A 21,240-nucleotide genomic window follows, 5' to 3' on the forward strand; every position below is an offset into this window, starting at 1 on the left:
AATAACTCGAAGTCGAATGAAGCCTAACTAGTGGTCGATATCAATAAAAAAATTTACTTACTCAGTTTATAATAAAATAAAAATATTTTATATCAAAATATAAAAATAACTTTCATAGAAATTTTTTGTAGAATATAAATATGTAGTCGAGCAAATAGTAAATGTCAATTGAGACATAATGTAACATCCCGTATCGAGCGATAGGAAGAACTGGAACAACTTACCCTGATGGGCCTACGCAAACTTCCCAGGGGGTCACCCATCCTTAGATTTCCCCAGGTCAATCATGCTTAACCCTGGAGTTCTTTACTTACATTCAACCCAAAAGATATCCAGCTGGTGTTATTTCCTTCCTTACACTATCCTCGATATATACTAACTTCTTTGGGCTCTCAGGGTATTACATTCTTCCCCCCTTGAGCACATGACGTTCTCGTCATGTGACCTTATAACTTGTCCCAGATCTTCTCCCATTTGGAGGCTGCCATCCTAAAAGCCTGCCAGGAGCCGCTCCTTGATCAGGTCTTGCGCCTCGGCGCCACTCCCTGCCTTCATTGGATCGCCTTCTCCAAGGGTTAGCTCTTATACCATCTGTAACATCCCGTATCGAGCGACAAGAAAGACCAGAGCAACTTTCCCTGATGGGCCTACGCGAATTTTACAGGGGGGTCACCCATCCTTAGATTTCTCTAGGTCAAGCACGCTTAATCCTGGAGTTCTTTGCCCACATTCAGCCCAAAAGGTATCTAGTTGGTGTTATTTCCTTCCTTACACTATTCTCGATATATACTAATTTCTCTAGGCTCTCGGGGTATTACACACAACACATGAAAGACACCCGAATGGAGTGTTCGATGGCAGCAGCAGTGACAATGAAGCTCCTTTCTCCCGATTCACAAAATTATGACGACATCCTTTATTTGAAGTTGGAATTTAAACCAAGAAACACCATGGCTAAAGTTTGAGGTTGGATTTTTGAAAATTTTAGTGAATTTATATTTAGTAATTAACATTTTTATTTTAATTTATTAGACTAATTAAAATGTAACACATTGTTTAGTGTTTAAGATTTAGGATTTAGCAACATTAATATCATTCATGTGAACCAATGCCACATCTAACTAACTATTCAAATCTAATGATTTGGCCTATTACCTTGTTTTAATTTAATTAATTAGGTTATATGATAGAATAATGAAAGCCATTCGGAAGATAGATCAATACCATATCTTGTTTATATTTTTGAATAGAAACGCCCCAATCATCCACATAATTTCAAAACTGGCACCATGAATGTATTGTAAGAACTTCGCGCCTGTTTGATTGCACTCATTTTCTATGGAAAATGAATATTTTCCATTTAAGTTCTAACTTTGGTAGTGTTTGATTACACTTACTTTCTAGGGAAATTAAGTTCCCATTTTCGGTCACATGATACTCTTTTCTAGCTTTTGTGGGAAACGATTTTCCTAGGGGGGGCTTGTTTTCCATTTCCAGGCAATTCAATCACCACACGCACAACACATTCACTTCTGTCCACCTCGATTTCTCTAGTTCCTCTCCTATTCGAGCTGGCTTCGTCCCCTTCCTTTTCGTCGCCATCTATTGCCAAAGTCGAGCCTCGACTCGGGCTTCGTCGCCATCTCCAACTTCCTATGAGTTGCCATCCATCGCCGAAGACGAGCTCCGTATTGGGCTTCGTCACCATCTCCACAGAAGAGAGAGAGAGAGAGAGAGAGAGAGAGACTCACAGTGACGGCAACAACGTTACAGCTGACCCAGATGGCGACGATGGGGTTGGAGGAGCCGATGGTGTAGAAGATCGACGATGGGGTTGGAGGAGCCGATGGCGAGGATCGACGATGGCGAGGATTTGGTTGTTGGCCATGGTCGCGGGAGATCGAGGCTGACCTAGAAGATTGACGATGGGGTTGTCGGCCCGATCTTCTGCACCTTCAGAAATGCCTAGCAAAGGCAATGGCGAGAGGGAGACACGGGAGGGAGACAGAGAAGGTGAGAAAGTGGGTTTGGAGTGAGAGAAGGTGAGATCGTGGGTTTTTTAATTTTTGAGTGTATTTTTATTTTATTACTATATTTCATAACGAATTAATAAATGGAGAGTGTTTATTATTATTTTTAATTTTTTGTGATAAATAAAATGTATAGAAATGAAAAATAAAAATTATCAAATTCTATAAAAAATATTACTAATCAAACAGCAAAAGATGGAAAATAACATCATTTTCTAGGTAAAAAATTATACCAATCAAACAGTTTAAACTTCTAATTTCTAGGAATTCATTTTCCCTGCAATTCAATTCTCTGGAATTCATTTTCTTTCTACCCAAATTCCACCCTTACAATCAAACGCACCATTCATTTTTTCACATTTGTTATTTGTTTATACTTTAAACCCATTTGTTTATTCATAAAAAATGATATATTTATGAAAAACAAAAACACAAAGTTATTTGATAAATTTAATTATGTTATTTTTTTCATATATAATTTTTTTTTGTAAGTCTATGTAATATAATTTTATTTTAATTTAATAGTTATAAATATTTATCAAAAAAAGAATCACATATTTTTTTTCTATAATTAGCTCATTGAAAAATTCTCAAAATTTCTATCGCTTATGCTAGGACATATCAGAGTATCACATCCAAAACTAAATGAAATATGAAAAAAAAGATCTAAACTATCATTATATGTTTACATTTCTCCTAACATAAAAAATATATACAAATGTTAGAGGAAATCTTCAATTAAGTTTATTTTCAAATTTGAACTCATGATCTTCATTTGTCTTACCTCCCTAAGTATTATAAGTGTTATGTGAATGTTAACATTTGTGATACCAACACGTAGTTACTCATCAAACAAATACTTCGAGAAAACCACGGTGAGTAAGCATTATAAGATTTTTTATGTGAAATCGACATTTGTGATGAAGAAGACACCCGATTACTCATCTAAATAATACTTAGAGGCACAACCACTTTTTCACTATCCCTAAGCATTATTTGGCTTTTGACGCAAATATCGACATTTGTGATGAAAATTGTTAAGACTCGCTCCCAGATTTTCTTGCTAGCATAGGAAGTCTGAGAGATTGTTCATTCAAAATGGATACACTTATTCAACATTTCCAAATATTTCTTTTCTGAATTTGCTCACTAACAAAAGGAGCCAAACTAAATTATACAATATTCCTTACAATATCATCTTAAGGTTACCACCCATACATTTTCGAAATAAAGGCACAAAGATTTTAGATACATAATGAAATACTCTACTCATGCCCTCAAAACTATATCCATGGATCTTGAGGTTAGGACATCTCTATACACATCTAATTGAGATTCATCCCAAATAACTATATTTCCCTTTTCTGTAATGACAAAAGAAGTAAGGGTGAGCCACAAGGCCTAATAAGTATATAGCAAAGAGAAGTATCAATAGATCGATATATAAAAGTATGAATAATTCATAGCTAATGAAAAATCATTACTTGACATATAAACATCAATTGGGTTTATACCTTCTACACTTGACAACAACATCCTTAAAGAAATGTCATTTCTTACTTTTTATCAAAACATATTTTTTAATATGAGCCATAAGACTCAACAAATATATAGAAATAACGAAAAATGGATACGATTTTCCCTAAACATCATGCATATCATATCATATATGGAAATACCCAGTCTCATATGCATAAACGTCACACAATCCATGTCATGTGGTTATATAACTTGATACCTGGCCATAACTAGCTATAACATAACTGCATAGATGCACACATATGGTTTTTTAGGCCACATAAATTGCATACACTGACGCCCAAGTTCCAGTATACAAACTTGCCAGTAGCCAAGAACATGCTACCAAATCAATCACATGAGCCCAAGGCTTTCATACCACATCCATAGATATCATATGCATTACCATTGTCATCATGTGCCATAACACTCACAATCTCATCAATGTCACAAGTTATTGTGGGTCTTAAACCCCCCCAATTTTATGCATCACAAGATATAGCTATTGTGGGACTTAAACCCTTTAGTCTTACGCATCACAAGATATAACTGCTGTGAGACTCAAACCCTCCAGTCTTACGCATCACAATCACAAGCCAATTCCATCACCACTACCACCATACGGTATAATTACGCGAACACATCGCAATGCAATGCAACACATAATGAATGCAATGGCTCTTGCAGCATTAACGTGATGTCAAGGTTCGCATAAGCCAAATATCAGGTCATGCTACACCCACATAGGAATTCACACACACAAATACTTTAATACATGTGTTCGCCTAACATACACAAAGTTAGCACTCAATAGGCCAACCGTGTCATTCCAATACTCACGCTTCCAACACATATATAGCATGACCCCCCAATGAATGCAACCCATGACCCAACATCATAATGCAAAGCAATATAGTAACACAATGAAATACAACGTAGCCACAAGCAATGTTATAACAAGTAACATTCACACCCTCAATTTTTGTCCATTAAGATTCTTGGCTATTTCACATAATTCAACATTTAAATAGATTCCACCACATTAATTAAGTCCAATTATTTGATAATATTGATAACCGGGTTAAGGTGGAAGCATTGATTCCAAAATTTAAGATTGAGCGAATTTTAAGGAAGGAGAAAATTACAATCAAGCATACATTTCAAAGGAAGCCCACATGATCAATAGTTGACTAAATGGTTCAAATTCTATATAAATCGAAACTTATCGAGTTAGCGTCGCAACAAAAAAAAATGGATCTTAATTCTAATATCGGGACAAAAAGTTATGGTTTAAAGAGTGCAAGGTGCATAATCTGAAAGAAAGGGCTTAGTCGACTAAAGAAATGCTTAGTCGACTAAGGCTTAGTCGATTGAGAAGATTGCTTAGTCGACTGGGCCGAGAGTTGGCACAAAAATTTGAGAAAATTGGCCTCTACTGAGTCAACTAAACCCCAATATTAGTAGACTCAACGCACACATAAAGCATTAATGGACCCGAAACACCCCAAAACGAACCACCACTAGCTTCCTAATTAACCCACAAATGTCATTTCTTGAACGAAAAATAGCGTGAACAAGCCCCAATGAGACCAACAACAAGACCTAATAAAAGATTTAGACAAGCCATAAGATTTAAGGAGAAATGAAGATAATCACACAACCAATATAAAATTAGTTTTTTAACAATGAGGGGATGAAGAACCATGAAGCATTTCGACGCTGCAATGGAAAACACTATAAGAAAACCTGCGTTTAGAGACGGATTTTTGAGATGAACTTTTCCGTCTCAAATTAGAGACGGATTTAAAGATTGAACCCTTTTGAGACGAATTTTTTCCGTCTCAAATTGGAGACGGATTTTGAGATGGAAAAAAATCCGTCTCTAAATAGAGACAGATTTAGAGACGGAAATTAATCTATCTCAAAATTGAGACAGATTTTGAGACAGAAAAAATCCGTCTCAAAGATTTAAGACGGATTTATTTCAGTCTCTAATTACAGATGGATTTTTTTCCGTCTGTAAATCCGTTTGTAATTTGAGACGGAAAAAAATTCGTCTCAAATTTGAGACGAATTTATTTCCGCCTCAAATTACAAACGATAAAAATCTGTCTCAAAATTCGTCTTAAATTTGAGACAGATTTCGAGATGGATTTTTTTCCGTCTCGAAGTCCGTCTTTAATTGAAAATTAAATATAATTATTTAATTTAAAGTCTATTGAAAGTTTATTTAATTATATAAATAATAAAATAAAAAATTTAATGAAAAGTGTATTAGAAAATGTAAACTAAATATAAAATTTTATAAAACATATAAAACACATATTTTATATTTTATTAAATATAAAACACACACTCCATTTTAATTAGTAATATTAATAATATAAATACTATATTTTAATATTATAAAACCCTATAAATAAAATATATACTAAACATACACTACATTTTAAATTTGAAGGACATACAATGAGGGAATCAAATATTAAAAAATAATTAAATTAAAAGTTAATCAATCTACAACTTAAGATGATTAAATAATTAAAAAAATTTAAATCAATTCAAAAAAATATTAAATAATAAAATTATAGACATGCAATAATAAATATATAAATATTAATTTTCTTAAAGGAATCAACAAAAAAAAAAATGGTGCTACTTATGCGACTCGTGTCACATTTAGTAGATGTTCAACTAACATTTATTCATATCTATTATATTCATCTTATGAATATAGGCATGTGACTCATTATGCATTAAGATTAATATTTCATGCTAATTAAAAGAAATAGTCCATGTGTCAATTTATAATCGATTTATCATATTTTTCTTTTATAAGAAATCTAAGGACTATTTATTTATTTAAGGATGCATGATAGGTTAAAGACATATTCAATTTAACCCCTAAAGATTTCGACAATGCCATTCACAGTAAGGGCCTATTTGATTGCACTTAATTTCCATAGAAAAGATTTCGACAATGCCATTCACAATAAGGGCCTATTTGATTGCACTTAATTTCCATAGAAAATGACTATTTTCCATCTAAATTCTAACTTTTATAGTGTTTGATTACACTTATTTTCCAGGGAAATTAAGTTCCCATTTTCGCTCACGTGAGGCCCTTTTCTCGCTTTTGCTAGAAATGATTTTCCTAGGGGGGGTGTTTTACATTTATAGGGAATGCATATCCGCGCGCACAACACATTCGCACCCTCCACTTGATTTCTTTAGGGTTTCCTCTCCCATTCGAGCTGCCTTCGTCTCTGTTCACCTCGATTTCTCTAGGGTTTCCTTTCCCATTCAAGCCGCCTTTGTCCCTGTCCACCTCGATTTCTCTAGGGTTTCTTCTCCCATTCGAGTCGCCTTCGTCCCCTTCCTCTTTGTCGCCATCCACCGTCGAAGTTGAGCTTATACTTGGGCTTCGTCGCCATCTCCGACTTCTTGTGAGTCGCCATCCACCTCTGAAGAAGACCATCTCCGACTTCTTGTAACTCGCCATCCATCTTCGACTCGGGCTTCGTCACCATCTCCACAAAACTCCAGCTCTGACTTTGTTTTCGTCGCCATCTCCGCGGAAGACCACCTTTGATTTCAAGTTTCACACCACCAGCGTATCTTCATCTTCTTCCATGGTAAGGTTTTCGTCCTCGTTCTGTTCTTATTTATGTAGATCTGACGAGAGATCTTGGTATTCATCCACCGATCTTGGTCTTCGACCATTGATCTGGAGTCTTTGTCCACCGGAAGCGATCTTTTTCTCTGTTTCAGCGAGTGATCTTGGTTTCTGTTTCAGCGAGCGATATTCGTGTTCACCATCTCCGTCGAAGTCGACCTCCAATTCCGATTTGCATACCGTTGTTCATCCTCGTCGCTATCTTTGTCCACGGTAAGCTTTCGTCGCCATCTTGGGTAATTTTTGTTCTAAAAATTTATAATTTTACAGAAAACTTCTCATTTATATATAGATGTTTAGGGTTGCTTTGTGGTAATTTTTGTACTAAAAATTTATAATTACAGACCAATTTTTGTATCATCTTGGTCTTTATTTAGGGTTGCTTTGTCTCACATTATGCATATAATATTTTGTATAAAAATTGTGTCTCATTGGATAGGCAGTGGCGATGAAAATTATAATTACAGACCAATTTTTGTATCATCTTGGTCTCTGTTTAGGGTTGCTTTGTCTCACATTATGCATATAATATTTTGTATAAAAATTGTGTCTCATTGGATAGGCAGTGGCGATGAAAATTATAATTACAGACCAATTTTCTCTAATCATTGTATGTCACAGTAAGGATTAATTTTACTATTTAGTTTGTGTAAAATTATGTGAGTTTTTGTTCACTTTTAATGGTGAAAATATTTTGGTACAGTACCGTTGTTTTATGATTATACAAATTTGTCAGGCCCTGCCCTGTGATTTCCTTGAATGTAGAGTTGAAGAACAGGAGAAATAGAGACAAAGGGGAGAGAAACCGAGAGAGAATAAGGGAAAAAATTGTTGGGGTGGGGGGTGAAGAGATCTTTAATTATTATCCTTTTATAATTTCAATAAAGAAGTGTATAGCTTTATATATCAGCTATTCATAATTTTTAATGAGTAATTATCACTTCTCCATTACAAGTAAGTGTGCTCCTTAATTGCTCCATAACTATACCAATATGAAAATAAAGATAATAACTAACTCTTTTTTAAATTAATACAATCTACAAAACTAAAAGTTGAAAATATCTAGCTAAGTGGTGACAAAATTTTTGTTGTTAGGCTGTGTGTTGACTGCAAACAGTATCCACATAGATGAGAGGCAGATAGAGGCTGATCTTAATTAGCCCGTGCCAAAGATCTGATAGATGCTTCAATGGCTTGGCTTCCCTGTATTGTCCCTGTGTGTAGTGTGATTTAACTTCTCGTCTGTTTTTGCTTCATTAGTTAGATGAAAACCCTAATAAGACCTGACTGATTGGTACGTAACATCATTTGTGGTCCTCAACTGAGAACTTTAGCAGTGTTAGGAAATAATCAAGTCAAAAAACTTGGGAACTCTCAAGAGAATGTTTGTAACCATTCTACTTATTGTGCCTTTGATGGGCATTTAGAAGCAAAAGGAGTTCAAGTAGACTAGGTAAAACCTAAAGGGACCTTCCAACCTTTGATGAGAAGGTTAGTTGAAGCTCCAAAACTACGATTTCTGGACTGACTTTGCTGAAATGTTTCAAGCTTATTGTGATGCCTCAGAAGTGGGTGGGTGGGCGTTAGTTGAATCTGCCCTTCTGCAAGAAGGGCTAATTTTGGTGAGAAGCTTTTAGTGATAAAGCTCTCAAATCCCATCTTGATAATTGCGTGGCTCATACTCAATGCCTCGTTGATTGGAGAGGCTTAGGTATACCCAATTCTAACTATAATTGGATTTTGAGTCAATTGATTGCTAACCCTTGGGAAGATCTGGACTCAAATTCGAGAACGGGCTTTCTTAGCCTGGGAACAATGACGTAGATGCTATTAAAATCATATTTTTGTTTTTATATTTTCTCTATTTTTTTTTTATGTTGTTACTTGAATTTTTTATATTTTGCTTTGTCTCACATCATTGGATTTTGTTGATTTTTTGGATTAGTCTATTGATTGATTAGGAAAATGTGATTAGTGGGTGGATTATTCTTCATCTTGGATTAGCAGCATTACCAAATGATGAGGTTTCCCACTAATTCATCATGTACTGTTTCATTTTAATATAAAAATGAAACAATTACTGTTCAACTGAAATGCCTTGGGATTATTCAATGTTGTGACAATGATTTAATTTGGGGTTAGGTTTAGGTCTTGACTTCACCTACTCAACCCAAATAGATTATCCCATATAAAAATCTCTTAAATACTTATCTTACCTAGTATTAATTAGTAGCATGATATATTCTTTGAATTTTTTTCTTTTTTTTTTTAAGTTTAGTTTAGGTAGGGGTATTTCGTTTCACACAATAATTTGTCAATATTAATTGTTCATAAATGAGTTGTTTAAATATAAAATTACTGCACATTAATTTGAGTTTTCAAATAAATTGCATAATTTTGTTTTTGTTCTTGGAAGCTGCATAATATTGGTAATCACTGTATAAGTCTTGAAGCCTTGATTTAAACCAACCATACTTGATTTTGATGGCTAAATTGGTTTAGTTCTAACTCTAAAATTAAAATTTTGATTATAATTTAATTGCATCGAGATCATATTAAAATTATATAGAACTTGTATTTAATTAGTCATAATATGATATATATATATATATATCATATTATGACTAATTAAATAGCAGTGGGCAAGAAAACAGATGTTCCTCTTTTCAAGGCCTCTTTGTTGAGCAAGAACTATCTTAAAATATTTATGATCTTGCATTTTCAATTGTTATTTGTGCGAATGTCTATCATTATGAACATGTTGGTAATTATCTGTAAGATGAATTTTGTTGTGATTTTAAACAATCTTATAGGGGGTATAGTCCGGTTAGATGGGAGACTCTGCTGGATTTTAAAAGGAAATTATATTAAATAAAGAATATAATTAATTAAATAATTTTCAGCAATTTAGTTAAATTTGTTAGAAATTAGTCTTAGATTCTCATTCGGTGACGTCCTCGATGGAGCGAGGAGGTCACTGAATTGTCTAGTTGGACAATCTAAAAATTTGATGTCATGTTGTGTGCCCGGTGGATACGCATTAATTTACTCATGCATGATACGAAAATTCGGTAGCATCTCATGTTGTTCTCTAGTTGAATATAGGAATATGTTCTGATTTATATGATTGACTCAAATTGAGTGTAACTCGTATGAATCAGCACATAATCCTTATTATGCATTTGGAGAACTGCGTTGGGATGCTGCCGAAATTTCGTACCGTGAGTAAATGCGTATGCCAGTGGTCATATCATGACTCATTTCCAGATGGGATAGGTTCCAACCTTCAAATTTTAAGGAGTTATAAGGAGTGGTTTAGTGGATAAAGATTGAAAAAAAACTCAGATAAAAAAACTTTTGTAATTGTCTTTGTACATATATGGCTAAGGGAATATTATATATATTAGCCATAGGGGTTGAGAGTTTTGATGTGTGCTAAGAATTGATGTGAATATATTGCAGATCATTGACGTACATGAGCAGCGAGGGATAACAAATGAGTTCATATGCGGAGTTGAGAGCTTCATACATTATGTATGTGCTCGACCACAGTTCACACAAGACGATGAGACCTTAAGGTGTCCGTGTGTTAAGTGTCGATGTAGAAAATTTCTAAGTGTGGATGATGTGAAGTTGCATCTTTATCAGAAGGGATTCATGGCCCATTACTATTACTGGACATGCCATGGGGAAGATGAGCCTCCCATGGAATCCCAGGTCCGAACGAGTACTGGTGCATATAATGAAGCACAAGGGGTTTACGAGGATAATCCAAATCCATATGATGCAATGGTGATGGATGGTGTAGGTCCTTCTGTTAGAGCACATACGTTGGAAAACGAAGAAGAAGAGCCCAATGTAGATGCACAAAACTTCTATGAAATGTTGGATAATGCAAGAACACTTATATATGATGGTTGCACTACTGATCACACCGAACTTTCTACAGCGATGAGGATGCTTAGTATTAAGGCTGATTTCAACTTACCTAAGCAATGCTATAATGCTTGGGTGAAACTAATAAATGAGTTGATACCCGAAGGCAACCGGATGCCCAAGGACTTTTACAGGACAAAGAAGATGGTTTCTAAGCTGGGCCTTGGATTCCAAAAGATTTATTGTTGTGTTAATATGTGTATGCTTTATTTTAAAGATGATACAAATGCAACCGAGTGCAAGTTTTGTCATGCCCCACGATATACAAGCCGCAAGGTAGGTCCTGGGAGGCGAAAAGATGTTCCAATTAAACGAATGTGGTATTTACCTATAACACCTAGGCTCCAGAGGCTTTACGCGTCGAAGACAACAGCTGGAGAGATGAGATGGCACTATGAAAACCCACAGGAGCTAGGTGTGTTGTCCCACCCATCTGATGGAGAAGCATGGAAGCATTTCGATAATGTGCATCCTGATTTTGCTCGTGAACCACGCAATGTCAGGCTTGGGCTGTGTGCTGATGGCTTCACACCGTATGGTAAATCTGGGAAAACCTATTCATGTTGGCCTGTGATTGTCACTCCTTATAATCTTCCTCCATGGATGTGCAAGCGACAAGAGTATTTGTTTTTTACAATAATCATCCCTGGTCCTTACAATCCGAAATCCAAAATAGATGTGTTCCTACAACCTCTCATAGATGAGTTGAAAATGTTATGGGATATTGGCGTGCCAACATATGATATTTCACTAAAACAAAACTTTCAAATGAGGGTTGCACTAACACTACAAGAATTTTGGGATTTAGCGACGGAATATTTCCGTCGCTAAATCCAAAATTCCGTCACAAAATATATTTAGCGACGGAAACATTCCGTTGTTTCCGTCGCTAAAGTCTGTGTCGCTAAATTTTCTTTGCGATGGATCCGTCGCTATTTTAGCGACGTCTTAGGGACGAAAATATTTCCGTCGCTAAATGTATTTTTTTAAAAAAATTGCGACGGAATATTTTCGTCGCAATATTTTAAAAAAAAAAAATTTAATTATTATTGTTTATTAGAGACGAAAAATTCCGTCGCTATTATTTTTAAAAAAAAATATTTAAAATATAGCGACGGAATATTCTGTCGCTAATTAAAAAAAAGAATTTTTTTATTTTTTTTTAAATGCTGCGACGGAAATATCCGTCGCAATTTTTTTTAAAAAAAGAAATTCTTCTTTTTAGCGACGGAATATTCCGTCGCTAATTAAAAAAAAGATTTTTTTTTTTTTTAAATGCTGCGACGGAAATATCCGTAGCAATTTTTTTTTAAAAAAGAAATTCTTCTTTTTAGCGACGGACTATTCCGTCGCTATATTTTAGAATTTTTTTATGAAATTTATAATATTTTAAATTTTTTATTGTATTAACTATATCAACGGAAATTTTTCGTCGCTATTAGTTTAGAATTTTTTATTCAATTAATATAGCGACGGAAGTTTCCGTCGCTAATATTTTTTCAATTTTTTTTAAAATTAATTATAGCGACGGAAAATTCCGTCGCTACGAATTTTTTTTAATTTTATTAAATTAATTATAGCGACGAAATTTTCCGTCGCTGAAGTAAATTAAAAATATATTAAAAATTTATTGCGACGGAATAATTCCGTCGCAATATATTAATTTTTTTTTAAATTTTAGCGACACAATTTTTTTCCGTCGCTAAAAGTTATACATTTTTTAATTTTATTTTAATTTAATTATTTAATTTTAAAATTTATTTATAATTATTTATTAAACAAATTATATAAAAATTCCAAAATTTATATTTATAATATAAAAATTAATATTCAAACAAAATACTAATAATTGTCTATTACATGCTAATATAATTGTCTGTTACATACCAATCGTTACATAAAAATTTTAATTTAATTATTTAATTTTGTATAAACTATTTATATTTATCATATGTTAAATTAGTTATTTATGTTACTAAATTAACACACATATCTATATACATCTATATAATAAAACAGAACAATTTTTGAATTGTCTCAAATAAATATACATTTTGATGGTTGAGATCAATTTCTCATACATTGATGGTTGAGATTAAAATTTTTGCCGCCCATTCACTCCTGTGTCTCTCTCTCTCTTCACTCTTAGGGCTCAAGGGTCGCCGATCGCCACTGGTTGGAGACTCCAATTTTTTTTAAATTTTTTAAAATTTAAATTTCAAAAAATAAATTATAATTTTTTTAATTTCTATATATCAATACTTAATTTTATTTAAAATTTTTGTAATTTTTTTATATCAAGGTCAGGGACTCTTTTTCAATTCTTTTAAATTTTGAATTTTTTTAGAAATTAATTTTTAATGCATTTAAATATCAACGGTGTAAGTTTTTAAATTTTTTTGAAATATCATGTAAATTTTAAATAGAAAAACACCAACAGTGTAAGTATTAATTTATAAATATCTATTTTTTAAATCATTGATGATCGAAAATTATTTTTAGTGTAAAATTTTATTCATATAATAATGATATCAAAGTAAGAAATTTAATTAAAAATTTAATATTTGTATCTTTAGGTATTGAATTTTTTTATACTTAAAGAAATATGAAATTAGTTAATCTATTATATTGAGTTACTTAAAGATGTAAAAATTTAAAAAAAATATTTATTTTTTTAATTTTAATTTTATTTTATTAATTTTATTTTTTATTTTAGGCACAATAATTTTTTTAATTAAAATAATATAAAAATAAAAAATTTCCCAACTACGCATGATCAAGGAACCCAAGATTTGAGAACACAAAGATTCCTGATCACTCACGGTCAGCAACTCAAGGTTCTTTAACCTCGAATCAAGGATCCCCCTCCCCATTGATAGCCGCGGCCATGGCAGCAGACAACAGTTGGTATGCATTGTTTGATATTTAATTTTTAATTTAATTTATTTAGATCGTAGAACATTACTTTATTATATAGATTTAGTATTTTTTTATTATAAAATATTAACAAGAATACAATAATTTTAATTTCTGTTTTTTGTTTAGTGTTTGTATTTTTTTTTGTAATATTAATGAACATTATTATATTTTAATTTTAATATTATTTATACCGTGAGTTTAGACACGGATATACACTAGTAATCAAATAACACACATAATCAAATAAACAAAATCAAATATATATTAACACACCCGTGCACATGTATATCTATATAATACACTAAATTAATAATTTTAAAATATCAAATGAATAATCAAATACACAATTAGATATACACATACACATAATCAAATACACTAAATTAACACACATATCTATATACATAAACTAAACTAAATTAAATTAACACTAAATGAATTTACACTAAACTAAATTAACACACTAAATTAACACACATATCTATATACATAATCAAATAACACACATAATCAAATATACATTAACACATACGGGGGCGCACGTATATCTATATAATATACTAAATTAATAATTTCAAAATATCAAATATACAAAAAACATAAAACACTATAAAAAATACACAAAATAATAGGATACACATAATAAAATGTATATAATGAATAATCAAATACACAATTAGATACACACATAAACATAATCAAATACACTAAATTAACACACATATCTTTATACATAAACTAAACTAAATTAAATTAACACTAAATTAATTTACACTAAACTAAATTAAATTAACACCAAATACAGAAATGAAGCAAACACACATGTAAATCTATATATATATATATATATATATATATACACAGAGAGAGAGAGAGAGGACCTTTTGGAAATGGGCAGCGGCGGTGTGGCGGGGGGCGACGGTGGTGTGCAGCAGGGACGCGACGAGCGATGCAGAAGCGGCGACGATGGCGTGGGTGGGTTATACAGTTGTTATCATCCACACAGCATTATACATGTATGTATGTGCACAGGTTAATTCCTTCTCTCTCTGGTTGAAGAAAATGAAATCCAAAATCAATGTTCAACAGGTGTTATAGACGCTGCTAACGGCTAGCTATGCCTATGGTTGTAAGGGAGAATGAAATAAATGGAGACTTATTGGAGTTGAACATTGATTCCAGAACCAATAATCTCGCCGTCTTCGTCTTCGTTTTGCCCCCAGATTGCTTGCTTGCTTCTATAACTATTTATATATATAAATATAAAAGCTCCAATTCCTCTGAATATATGCTTCCGAATGCACGCTAGCTACATCTATATATCTATAAAACCTCCAAATCTTATGGCTGATTATATATCCGCGAGAGTCTGCGATTAAAACAGCAAGACTACTGGCCACCACCCGAGACGCTCGGGATCAACAGAAACCAAAGAGAGAGAGAGAGGGAGAAGGGTAATGCAGAGAAGGGAGAAGAGGGAAAGAGCAGGGGGGGAGGGTTTTACGAGGGGGAAGGGAAAGGAGGGGTTTACGGGGGGGAGTGAAAGAGGCGGGGAGTTCCCTGCCTATTTCATTAATAAATTTTATTTATTAATAATTTTTATATATAAATTTATGTAATATTAAAATTATTAAAATAATAATAAAAATTATTAAAATTATGATAATTATTAAATAATTTTATTAATAATTTATTATAATCATTTAAAATATCATAATAAAATAATTTAAATCATTGTATTTTAAATTAATATTAATTTAAAAAATACTTATATTATAAATCTAATAATTATAATAAATTAATTTGATATGTTATAAATACTATTTTAATAAAAAATTTATAAAAGATAAAAAAAATTCAAAAATATTGTAACAATATTCTTTATATATTTTGAATGTTGAGTAGTCTTTAATTTTTTAAAGAAGAAAATTTTTGATTATTTTCTCTTTCATATATAAAGAGTTTCCCTCATTATTAGGGGTACGTAAACAATCGGTTCAATTATTAAATTAATTAAAAATTAATAAATTGAATTGAGAAATTAAACTAAATTGACTTGACCGATTAAACCAAATAAATTAAATTAACTAACAATAGAAAAAACTAAATATAGACTACATAAACTAAACAGATTCAATAAACCAAACAAACATATAAAAAAATTAATTAAAATTGAATTAACCGATAAACCAAATAAGCTAAAAAATCGAACAAGCTGAAAAATTGTGTGATAGGCCAAAAACGACATCATTTTATTACCATAAAAAAATTATTGTCTTAAAATCCAATCGATTAGATTATTTTTAACTAAAAAATATAATTGAAAACAAAAAACTAATTTTTTTTAAAAACATTAATTGAATAGAAGCAAATTTAAAAAAAATGATAATTCTTATTAATTTGATTCAATTAATTTGATTATATCGAATTTTAATTAATTTGATTCAATAAAGTAGTAAAAACCAAAAATAAAATTAGAAATTAAAAAATAATACATTTTAAAAACTAACGATATATTGTCATACAAACAAAGAGGTTATATCGAATTTTAATTAATTTGATTCAATAAAGTAGTAAACAACAAAAATAAAATTAAAAATTTTAAAAATCATAAATATTTAAAACTAACGATATACTGTCATACAAAGAAAAAAGTGAAATGATGATCAACAAAACAACAAAGATATAATATTTAATAACATGAGGTAATTTGTTGCGACACCAACTAATGGTGCGAGGAAAAAGATAATGGTGATAACGACAAGTGATTGATAGTTGGTTGTTGACAAATAATAGTTAGTGGTTAACAAATACTGCCAAATAAGAGAGAGGGATATGGATTAGAATTTTTAAATTTATATAAAAATATATTTATTTTTTTCTTGTTCAACATTAATATTTTATACATAACACTTAAACTTCAAAAATAAAAATTAACCCCCTATAGTTTTTTTCTAGTATAACTATTAAGGGAGAAAACCATTATTCAATATCTTAGTCCGAAAACTATTTCGAACTTATCTTCATACTTACTTATCTTGCTCATTTTAACAAGCGCTACATAAATATATTAAATAAATATTTTATTTTGTATTATTTATTGTGAATGACTTAATTATATATTTAATTGTTTTATTTTTATATAATTCTCCTAATTATAGAGAATAAGACATTGATAAGATAGCTTATAAACTCTTTTCTATATAATGTAATTCCTCGATATTGTTTTATTTTTATGCACATGAAATATATTAATTAATGTATTTGGAATTTAGTAATATTATGATTTTTAAATTTAATATATTTATCTAAATTTTTAATTTTTTTAATTAAATATACATTAATATATTTAATTTCTTATAGAATTTAATATTTATAAATTAATTAAATAAATAAATAAAAATTAAGTTTAGCGACAGATTGAAAGTTCCGTAATCAGCGACGAACTCGTACAATTCGTCACTAAATTTATTTATTTATTTATTTTTTGTTATTTGATTCCGAATTAAATTTTAATTTTTTATTTTTAAAATTTGCGACAAAAAAAAATTTCCGTCTCTATATTTCAAAAGCAAAAAAATTACAAATAAAATTTAATTTTTTAGCAATGGAAATAGTTTTGCATCGCTAAAAGTAGTGACATAATATTAAATCTGTTGCAAAATTTAATTTATTATTTTTTATTTTAAACTTTATGAACGGAATTTATTTCCGTCTCTAATATTTGCGACAGAAGATAAATTCCATCGGTAAAATTAATGATAGAAAATAAATTCCGTCTCTATCTAAAAATTTATTTTTTAATTTTTTTATTATTAAAACTATTATTAAAATAAATTCTTGCCTCTTGAATTTATTTATTTTTAATATTTTAATTATATAAAAAATAATATAACTTATAAAAATAATATTAATAATTATTTAATTAATAAAAATAATGTATTTTAAATAAGATTTTATTATTAAATAACTTAAATAAAATCTTACTGTAATTATCTAAAATGTGATAATAAAATAATTTAAATTATTATATTTTAAATTAATATTTATTTAAAAATTAATTTGATATATTGAATTATTTATTAATAGTTTGTTATATTAAAAAATTAATTTTTCTATAAATAAAAATTATATTAAACAAAATCTACATAACATTTATAAATTTTTTGGGTAATTTTTGAGTTTCATAAAAAAATTTAAAAAATAAAAAATAAAAACATCCACGGAACTTAGGATTCTCAATTATAGAATAGAACAATACTAATGGCAGAACCCATCTGATCAACACAGCGAGTTTCAAATTGTTGAATTTCATCTATAAGTCAGAGACAAAATTAGATAGGACAAATGATAAAGAGATATATTTATTTTTTTCTTGATCCACATTAATGTTTTGTACATAATATTTATATTAGATAGTGACATATAATATTGTTATCAAGTATAAGACACAATGTCGTTCATATATTAGTCATGTTTGTTGCAGCTTGATTAAAGAAATTATAGTTTATAACTTAAAATAAGTTGTGAACTTATTTGTTGCAACTTCTCAGAAAGATGTAGAAGTTGGGGTACCCTATCTTTGAAAAAGCCAACTTCTACCCCTTCTAAAAGCTAGTAGAAGTTATAAGTTATAATTCTACAAATTAAAACAAATAATACATTACCATTTTTTTTAAACTAGAAGTTAAAAATTACAGCTTTTAAGCTGCAAAAAAACAAGCCCATTATGGTTTTTAAACCTTTTAGCTTAGCAAAAAATTCTCATAGTTAATAAATATTACAAGCCCATTATTGTTTACATTTTGTACACAGTTAATAAATATTACAAATAATTAATTATTATACATTTAATTGATATAGTTAGAATTTAGCAATGTTATGATTTTTAATATTAATATATTTATTTAAATTTTATAAATTAATTTTTTAATATTCATCTCATGGTTAAATGTATATTTAAATATTCATTCCAAATTTAAATATTTATAAATTAATTAAATAAAATAATTAAAAATTAAAAATTAAAGGTAGCGACAGAATATTGAATCCGTGGCTAAATCAGCGACGGATTTGAATAATCCGTTGCTAATTTTAATTTTTTAATTTTTTTAATTTAAAATTTTATTTTAATTATTTAAACTAATATTAAAATTAATTTTTTCTTTTAAAATATTGCGACGGAAATTTTTTTCCGTCACTAAAAATAGCGATAGAAACATATTCCGTCTCTATATAAAAATTTAATTTTTATTTTTTTATTATTATTAAAATTTAACGATGGAAAGTTATATCCGTTGCTATTTTTAGCGACGGAAATATTGTTCCGTCGCTAAATTTTAATAATAAAAAATTTAAATTTAAAATTTTATTTTAATTATTTAAACTAATATTAAAATTAATTTTTTCTTTTAAAATATTGCGATGGAAATTTTTTTCCGTCACTAAAAATAGCGACAGAAACATATTCCGTCGCTATATAAAAATTTAATTTTTATTTTTTTATTATTCTTAAAATTTAACGAGGAAAAGTTATATCCGTTGCTATTTTTAGCGACGAAAATATTGTTCCGTCGCTAAATTTTAATAATAAAAAATTTAAATTTAAAATTTTATTTTAATTATTTAAACTAATATTAAAATTAATTTTTTCTTTTAAAATATTGCGACGGAAATTTTTTTCCGTCGCTAAAAATAGCGACAGAAACAAATTCCGTCGCTATATAAAAATTTAATTTTAATTTTTTTATTATTATTAAAATTTAACGACGGAAAGTTATATCCGTTGCTATTTTTAGCGACGGAAATATTGTTCCGTCGCAATATTTTAATAATAAAAAATTTAAATTTAAAATTTTATTTTAATTATTTAAACTAATATTAAAATTAATTTTTTCTTCGTTAAAAATAGCGACAGAAACATATTCCGTCGCTATATAAAAATTTAATTTTTATTTTTTTATTATTATTAAAATTTAACGAGGGAAAGTTATATCCGTTGCTATTTTTAGCGACGGAAATATTGTTCCGTCGCTAAATTTTAATAATAAAAAATTTAAATTTAAAATTTTATTTTAATTATTTAAACTAATATTAAAATTAATTTTTTCTTTTAAAATATTGTGACGGAAATTTTTTTCCGTCACTAAAAATAGCGACAGAAACAAATTCCATCGCTATATAAAAATTTAATTTAATTTTTATTATTATTATTAAAATTTAGCGACGAAAAATTATTTCCGTCGCTAAAATTAGCGACGGATTGTTTTTTTCGTCGCTAAAAAAATATTTTTTAATTTTTTTAATTTTTGTAGCAACGGAAAAATATTCCGTTGCTAATTCTAAAAAAAAAAAAAAAAATTAATCCATGGCAAATCGGTCACTATTCCGTCGCAAAATAGCGACGGAAATGTCCGTCGCTAAAAATCCGTCACTAAATCCCGTTTTTCTTGTAGTGTAATGTAGACTATTAATGACTTCCTAGCCTATGGTATGCTATCAGGTTGGATGACTGTGGGCAAGTTAGCATGCTCATATTGCATGGAGAATTCAAAAGCATTCACGCTGAAGCATGGTCGAAAGACATCCTTTTTTGATTGTCATCGAATATTTTTACCCATGAATCACCCATTTCGAAGGAACCGAGGTGCTTTTGTTAAGAATAAGATTGAGAAAGGTAGGCCCCCACCACGGTTGAGCGGTGATGGAATATGGGGTTGAGTTTGGGCATTGCCAGAAATAATTGAAACAGGTCCAATTCGCACTCAAGGCTACGGGGTAGACCACAATTGGACAAGGAAAAGTATTTTTTGGGAGTTGCCATATTGGAAAACAAATCTCATTCGCCATAATTTGGATGTAATGCATATTGAAAAGAACGTATTTGATAATGTTTTTAACACCGTGATGGATGTGAAGGGCAAAACAAAGGACAACATTAAGGCTATGATGGACATAAAAGAGTATTGTCGACGTAGAGAACTTGAGTTAGTGGCACAAGGTAATGGCAAGTACTTAAAGCCAAAGGCTCGGTATGCACTCAATGTAGAACAAATGAGAGTAGTGTGCGAATGGGTATGTGAATTAAAACTTCCTGATGGATATGCATCTGATTTGGGTCATTGTGTAGACACGCGAGAAGCAAAGTTGCATGGCATGAAA

The 21,240-nt window shown here is 30.1% G+C and overlaps 1 protein-coding gene across 1 annotated transcript; it reads left to right on the top strand.

The window, feature by feature from the left end:
• The first annotated feature begins 1,925 nt into the window (after nucleotides 1–1,925).
• Nucleotides 1,926–20,799, top strand: LOC127791724 (uncharacterized). Its single transcript, XM_052321701.1, has 4 exons — nucleotides 1,926–2,013; nucleotides 7,345–7,460; nucleotides 10,687–11,698; nucleotides 20,582–20,799. The coding sequence occupies exons 1-4, from the start codon at nucleotides 1,926–1,928 to the stop codon at nucleotides 20,797–20,799; spliced, it is 1,434 nt and encodes a 477-aa protein (XP_052177661.1).
• The last annotated feature ends 441 nt before the right edge of the window (nucleotides 20,800–21,240 follow it).

The sequence above is a fragment of the Diospyros lotus genome, chromosome 15 (genome assembly GCF_014633365.1).
Source record: "Diospyros lotus cultivar Yz01 chromosome 15, ASM1463336v1, whole genome shotgun sequence".
NCBI lineage: Eukaryota > Viridiplantae > Streptophyta > Magnoliopsida > Ericales > Ebenaceae > Diospyros > Diospyros lotus.